This window comes from Eimeria tenella, genomic scaffold (assembly GCF_000499545.2).
Source record: "Eimeria tenella Houghton genomic scaffold, Eth_scaff126, whole genome shotgun sequence".
NCBI classification, from domain to species: Eukaryota; Apicomplexa; class Conoidasida; order Eucoccidiorida; family Eimeriidae; genus Eimeria; species Eimeria tenella.
In genome coordinates, this window is record NW_013541495.1 from 59,843 (window position 1) to 66,938 (window position 7,096).

The 7,096-nt window shown below is 55.4% G+C and overlaps 1 protein-coding gene across 1 annotated transcript; it reads left to right on the forward strand.

Annotated features, from left to right (window-relative positions):
• Nucleotides 1-1,717: 1,717 nt before the first annotated feature.
• Nucleotides 1,718-4,626, forward strand: ETH_00025170 (uncharacterized protein; the record flags this gene model as incomplete). Its single annotated transcript, XM_013373230.1, has 5 exons — nt 1,718-2,033; nt 2,296-2,798; nt 3,076-3,204; nt 3,644-4,267; nt 4,501-4,626. 5 exons carry the CDS (start codon nt 1,718-1,720, stop codon nt 4,624-4,626), a joined length of 1,698 nt encoding a protein of 565 aa, XP_013228684.1.
• Nucleotides 4,627-7,096: the final 2,470 nt, after the last annotated feature.

Consider the following 7,096-nt stretch of genomic DNA (forward strand, 5'->3'; position numbering starts at 1 on the left):
CTAAACCCTAACCCTAAACCCTAAACCCTAGGTCTTTAAACTTAAACTGTGAGCTCTAGATCGCCAGGTAGAAGCAGCAGAAAGAGCCGGTCGCTGAACCTCGAGGCAGGGGGTTTCGGGCTTAGACTTGGAGGGTTTAGGGTTTAGAGTTTAGGGTTTAGGGTTTAGGGTTTGTGCTGCTGTTGCGCCGTGTGTGTGCCCCAGATGACTGCAGCAACATTTGCTGCTGCTAAGGGAGCAGCAGCTCATGCTGCTGTTGTTGGCGTTGTGACTTCTGTCTCAGACCCTCGCGGAGTCGCCAGTAAACCCTCAGCAGCATACACCAGGGTCTAGGGTTTAGGGTGTAGGGTTTAGGGTTTAGGGTTTGGAGTCATTCTGTGGGCCTGCTGGGGTTGCTGCAGATGAAATGAAATGGTGCTGGATCTTGTGGGACACAAAGTCAGCCTCCGTTGCTGCTGCTGCTGCTGCTGCTATTGTTGTTGCTGCTGCTAATGTTGCGGCTACTACTGCTGCTGTTGCTGCTGCTGCTCCCCTTGTGGCTATTCCGGCTGTTGCTGCTGCTGTTGCTGCTGCTGCTACTGTTGCTGCTGTTGCTGCCGCCGTTGCTGCTTTTTATGGTCCTGCTGCTGTCGCTGTTGGTCCTGCTGCTGCTGCTGCTGATGCTGCTGTTGATACTGCTGCTGCTGCTGCTGACACTGCTGCTGCTGCTGCTGCTGAGAACTTTAAATGGGTTTGGCTATTATATTTCAGGGAGACAAATTTGCTGCTTTCTTTTCGTGGGGAGGAGCTTTGGAGCTGCCTTAGGCAAGCCCCCCTAGTCTTAGGGTTTAGGGTTTAGGGTTTAGGGTCTAGGGTTTAGGATTTAGGGTTTGGGGTTTGGGCTATGGGCAGCTTCGAGCCTGCAAAGATAGTAGGAGACCTCCATGTCGCATCCGCTCCTTCTATTCTGCCCTTGTCTTCAGCTCTGAACAGCTAGGGCCTAGGCTTTATGGTTTAGGGTTTAGGGTTTAGGGTTTAGGGTTTAGGGTTTGCGCAGGAAGAAGGGCATTCAGCCGGGGGACTTGGTTGCAGTGCTAAACCCTTCTTTGCTTCCAAAGGCCGAAGGCTCCGATTCGCGAGCAGCAGCAGTCGAAGATGATGACCAAATTCTCAAAGTGCAGCTCCAAACCCTGAACCCTAAACCCTAAACCCTAAGCCCTAAACCCTAGGCAGTAGGGCGCATCCAGGATCTGCGGCAGCTGCGTCGGCCAGAGTCCAGATAAGTCCAGCTCACGCTCTCTCCACTTGCTTTCGGAAACCTCAGGCCCAGGGTTTAGGGTTTATGGTTTAGGGTTTAGGGTTTAGGGTTTGTGTGCAGCTGGGCGCCGTCAAAGGAATAGTTCGCTGCAGCGCTATGACTCGCCGCCAACTTCAGTGCAGACAAATGGTCCATCTGTAAGTCATCAAAACCCTAAACTCAGGGGCCCCCAAGGGGCCCCTTAGGCTTGTTCGAGGGCACCCGATAGAGTCCTTCAAGGGGGCCTCCAAGGGGCCACTGGGGGGCCCCCCAAGGGGCCCCTTGAGGGGCCCCTAGGGCCATACTAGGGGCCTCTAGAAAAGGTCATAGCTAAAGAAATTTGCCCCTATTTTGCCGTTGCTGCTGTTGCTGCTATTGCTGCTGCTGGAAACTTGCTGCTGCTGCTGCTGCTGCTGCTTCTGCTGCTGCTGCAGGCCTAGCATGGGGGAGTACTGCCGTTTCCACGTGAACTGCAAAGACAGGCAGCACAAGGGTCCTGCTGCTGCTGCTGCTGCTGCTGCTGATGCTGCTGCTTCTATTGGTGAGCTGCTGTGCGGCGCGGACCAAGAAAGGCGGAAGGCCATTCTCCACAAGCTTGTTCCTTCTGCTGCTGCAGCAGAAGCAGCAGCAGCAGCTGCTGCTGCTGCTGCTGCTGAAGTTGACGCACTTAAGGCAAAGCCAAGTCAGAATCAGCTGCTGCAGCAAAAGGAAAACCTCTCGCTGCAGCAGAAGCATGCGAAGCAGCAAGCAATGAGCAGTGAGGGAAGCTGCTGCTGTTGCTGCTGTTGCTGCCCCTTGCTGCCGCTTCTGCTGCTGCGCCCCACACTGATGGAGATGCGGCTGCTGCCTCGTTGCCAGATGTAGCAGCTCCTGCTGCTGCTGTACTGCTGCAAGCAACAAGTTTGGTGCTGCTGCTACTGGCGGTTCTGCTGCTGCTGCTGCTCTTATCACTCGTTCTGCTACTGCCGCCGTTGTATGTGCTTCGGCTGCTCTTGTTGCTGCCCTTGCTTCTGCTGCAGAGCTCCTGCAGCGCAACTTGATGCTGCAGCAGTCCTGCAGCAGATCGCCCCCGTCTACAGACAGCAGCAGCAATCTAAACAGCAGCAATCTAAGAAGCGGCAGCAGTAGCAGCAGCACCAAGTCTGCCATTAGCAGCAGTAGCAGCAGCACCAAATCTGCCAGCAGCAGCAGCCAAGGCAGCAGCAGCAGCAGCCAAGGCAGCAGCAGCAGCAGCCAAGGCAGCAGCAGCAGCAGCCAAGGCAGAAGCAGCAGCAGCAGCAACAGAAGCAACAGCCATCCAGCCAGCAGCAGCCGTTCCCCTGCCACCAGCAGCAGCAGCAGCAGCAATAGCAGCACCGGCAGCAGCAACAGCGGCAGCAGCAGCAGTAGCAGCAACATCATCCCCGGCAACAGCAGCACCAGCAACGGCAGCAGCAGCAGCAGCAGCAACATAGCAGAGAGGGACCAGCAGGCAGCTCAGGCATTTGTCAAAAAGCTCAAGGAGATTGTAGAGCTCCCAGCTGTACGTACACTGCAGCACTGCTGCTGCCGCCGCTGCTGCTGCTGTTGCTGCTGCTGCTGTTGCTGGTGCTGCTGCTGCTGTTTCACAACACTTAGACGTGCGTCATGTCTAAACGGCAGCAACAGCAGCTGCTGCTGCTGTCATCAGAGCTATTCCCGTTGCTGTTTCCGCTGCTGGCATCGCAGCTGTTTCTGCTGCTGCTGCTGCAGCTATTGCTGCTGCTGCTGCTGTTGCTGCTGCTAGGGTTTCTGTGCTTCTGGTTTTCTGCTGCTTGCAGAGCAGCAGCCGCGACATGGCCCTCGCCATTCAGCTGTCTCTAGTCCGCCGCATGCGTTTTGACGGGGCCCCACACTTAGCAGCAGAAGCAAAAAGTCTTCATTTGCTGCTGCTGCTGCACCCCAACGCCGTAAGCCCTGCTGCTGCTGCTGCTACTGGGCCTTGGCTGCTGCTGATGCGTGGCTGCTGCTGCTGCTGCTTTTGCTGCGGTCGCTGCAGCTAATCAGGGCCTGCTGCTGCTGCCGTTGCTGCTGGTGCTGGTTCGGGATTGCTGCTGCTGTTGCTGCTCCCGCAACTGCTAAGTAACGTCTGCTGCTGCTGCTGCTGCTGCTGCTGCTCAGTGCCTGCTGCTGCGGTCCTGCTGAGTTGCTGCCGCCCCTGTCTCTTGCTGCTGCTGGTGTTCTGTTGCTGCTGCTGTTGGAACTGTGCTGCTGCTGCTGCCGCCACAGCTACTCGCTTTGGTGCAGGCACTGGCTGCTGGCCCATAACTGCAGCAGCAGCTTTAAAGAGAACTTAAATCCCGTTTGCTACTGCTGCTTATGCTGTTCCTGCTGCTGCTGCTGCTGCAGGAAATAGCCCTGCTGGCCTTCAAAAACTATCGCTATCTGCACCAAATTGCTACAGTTATGCCACAGAGAAGCCAGAAGCAAAAGCAACAGCAGCAGGAACGGCAGCAGCAGCAGCAGCAGCAGCAGCAGCAGCCGGGAAGGGTTGCCGCAGCAAGAGCAGCGGCGTCTGCTTCTGCTGCTGCTCCAGCGAAGTCGCCAGGCAGCTGCGCTGCACAGCCCCAGGCAGCAGCAGCAGCAGCAGCAGCACCCGCAGCAGCAGCAGCAACAGCAGCAGGTGGACCCCGTCCGCTGCTGCCGCCGCTAGAGACAGCAGCAGACACCCGAAAAGCCCTTAAGGCCCTCACAAAAGGGAATTTGGTAGCAGCAGCAGCAGCAGCAATGAAGCAGACGCAGCGGGCTGGGGAGGCTTTGGATGTTGCTGCAGCAAAGCAGCAGAAGCGGGCCCTGAGGGAGCAGCAGCAGCAGCAGCAGCAGCAGCAGCATGCAGCCAAGAAGCTGCAGCGTACGGCGCCAACCAGCCCAGCAGCAGCAGCAGCAGCTGCTGCTGCTGCAGCACAGCAGCAAAAAGACATTCTTGAGAAAATGCTGCAACTTAAATCCTCAGTAGCGGATATTGTCGACCAAGTAGCTGCTGCTGCTGCTGCTTTTTTGCTGCTGCTGCTGCTGTTTTGTTGCTGTTGCTGCCCCTGTTACCCATTGCGGCCGCTGCACTGCAGCAGCTGCAGCTCTCTTTGCTGCGTGTGCTGCTCTCGCCGTTGCTGCTGCTGCCGCCGTTACTGCTGCTGCTGCTGCGTTGCCGCTGCTACTGCTGCGTCACTTATTGCTGCTGCTGCTGCTGCTGCGCTGCTTATGCGCAGGAAGACTGGCAGCAGCAGCTGGAGCGGCTGCGGCTGCTGGAGGCCTCAGACATAAAACATGAATTTAAACAAACAATTAAAGAGACAACTGTCTCCGCCTTCTTCTGTCTCCAGGTTCCCACCTAGGGTTTAGGGTTTACGGTTTAGGGTTTACAGTTTAGATTTTAGGGTTTGGAGTTCGGGGTTCCGTCCGCTTTCAAGGTTGGCTCAGCAGCGACCAGGAAACCCCTGTGCAGCATGGAGGACGGACGGTTTAGGGTTTAGGGTTTAGGGTTTAGAGTTTAGGGTGTGGGGTTTGGGGTTCAGGGTCTAGGGTTTAGGGTTTAGGGTTTTGGGTTTGTGTGGGTGTCTCTTGGTTGTGTGTGAATCCGCGTGCTTTCCGCGTCCGGGGTCGAAGGACTAGGCTTTAGGGTTTAGGGTATAGGGTTTAGGGTTTAGGGTTTGCGCTGCAGTGCGAGAAATACTCGGACCGGCTAAACCCTGTTTGCCAGCAGCAGCAGCACCACCAAACCCTCAGAAAAGCAACAAAGCGGCTGCTGCAGTGCTGCAACTGCGGCTTCAAACCCATTCAAACCCTCAACAACCAACTCCCCGATGGATGTCCCAGGCACTAAACCCTAAACCCTAAACGCTAAACCCTAAACCCTGACCCCAGGCGCTAGGCGCTAGGTGCTGCAACTGCGGCTTCAAACCCATTCAAACCCTCAACAACCAACTCCCCGATGGATGTCCCAGGCACTAAACCCTAAACCCTAAACCCCAAACCCTAGTATCTGCGGCTGCGGCTTTAAACCCATTCAAACCCTCATTAGCCAGCTGTCAATGGACGCGCCACCTCGCAAACCCTAAACCCTAAACCCTAGACCCTGTGACGCGCGCGGGAGCGCGCGTTCTGCTTCCCAGCCCCAAACCCTAAACCCCAAACCCTAAACCCTAAACCCTGCGGGTTTGTGCAGGTGCCGCTGCGCCTCAAAAGATATAAACTTTCGCGTGATCTCCCTATACACCCCAAAGGCGGAGCGGCTGCTGGAGCAGGAGAAGTTGTCTTTGGAGTACATACACCCGAAGTGGAGTTTTAATTCTTTTACTTTATTAATTTATTATTTATTTATTTATTTATTTATTTATTACTATTTTTTTATTTATTTCTTTTATTCAATTCTCCAATAATAGACTCAAGGCAACCAAACCCTCCTGTGTCTCTTGCCTGCTGCAGCGGCACAGAAGTCGCCCCGTACAAGCAGCAACAGCAGCAGCAGCAGCAGCAGCAGCAGCAGCAGCAGCAGCGGGATGACGCAGCAGCAGATGAGAACTTCCTTGACCACCCGGACCTCCCAACCCACTCTTAACAAAATTAATAAACTCAGGGGCCCCCATGGACTGCTGGGGGCCCCCCGAGAGAGAGGGGGGCCCCCCGCAAGGGGGCCCCTATACGGTACTGGGGCGCCGCGAATCCCCACAGGGTACTAGGAGGCCCCCAGAGTAGACTCCATGGGGGCCCCCAAAACTCAATAGAGCACTGGGGGGCCCCCAGAGGGGGCCCTATGGGGGCCTCCGTGCCCCAATAGGGTACAGGAGGCCCCTAAGGAGGGTCTAGGGGCCCCTATAGAGAACTGGGGGCCCCGATAAACCACTGGGGGCCCCCTAGGGAGCTCTATGGGGGCGTTCATACCGTCATAGACACTTAGGGGGCCCCCAAAGACTTTTGGGGGGCCCCCAAGGGCAGTTTAAGGCAACTGAGGACCCCAAAATGCCCTAAATACCTTGAAGGGGAATATAGTCAGAGGGGGCCCCACAGATTATTAGAGGGCCACCGTTTGAGGCTTTTAAAGAACGTTGGGGGGCCCCCAAAGAGTGCTGGGAGGCCCCCAGAGATCGCTGGGGGGCCCCCAAAGAAAGCTGGGGGCCCCCAAGAGACTACTTGGGGGCCCTTAGAGACTGCTGAGGGGCCTCTGGAGAGTGCTGGGGGGCCCCTGCATATTTCTGAAGTGTCCTCAAAGACTACTTGGGGGCCCCTAAAGAGTGCTGGGGGGCCCCCAAAGACGACTTGGGGGCCCCTATAGGTAGCCAGGGGCTGAGGGCCCCTAATGGGGCCTTGGGGGGCCCCCTGAGGCAGCTAGGGTTTACGGGCCTCTCTTACTAGCTAGGGTTTGGGGGTTAACCAAAAGGCTAGGGTTTGGGGGCCCCCTTAAGTAGCTAGGGTTTGGGGGCCCCGAGGGGTCCCTAGGCCTGTAGGCGTTTGGGTTGTTTTATTCATAAGCGGGTTTATATCTAATGTGCCATTGTTGACAATAAAAATGCAAAAAGGTATTTGTTTATGTCTTTGTTTAAATATATTTGTACACGTGCAACTGCATAAATATGTTTGTGAACTGGAGGGGTTTATGCTGACACACAAGCGCGAAAAACTGGCAAATTGCCTTAAATTTTATCCCATTTGCCAATTCTTTTTTGCTTTTTAGAAACTAAATTGCATTTAATTTTACTTTTATTTTATTTTTATTTCAAAACCGGAAGAAAAGCGCCTTCTTGGTCCTTTCGTGCAGGTGTACATACACCTGAATAAAAGTGCACATTTCGCTTTTCTCTAAAACAA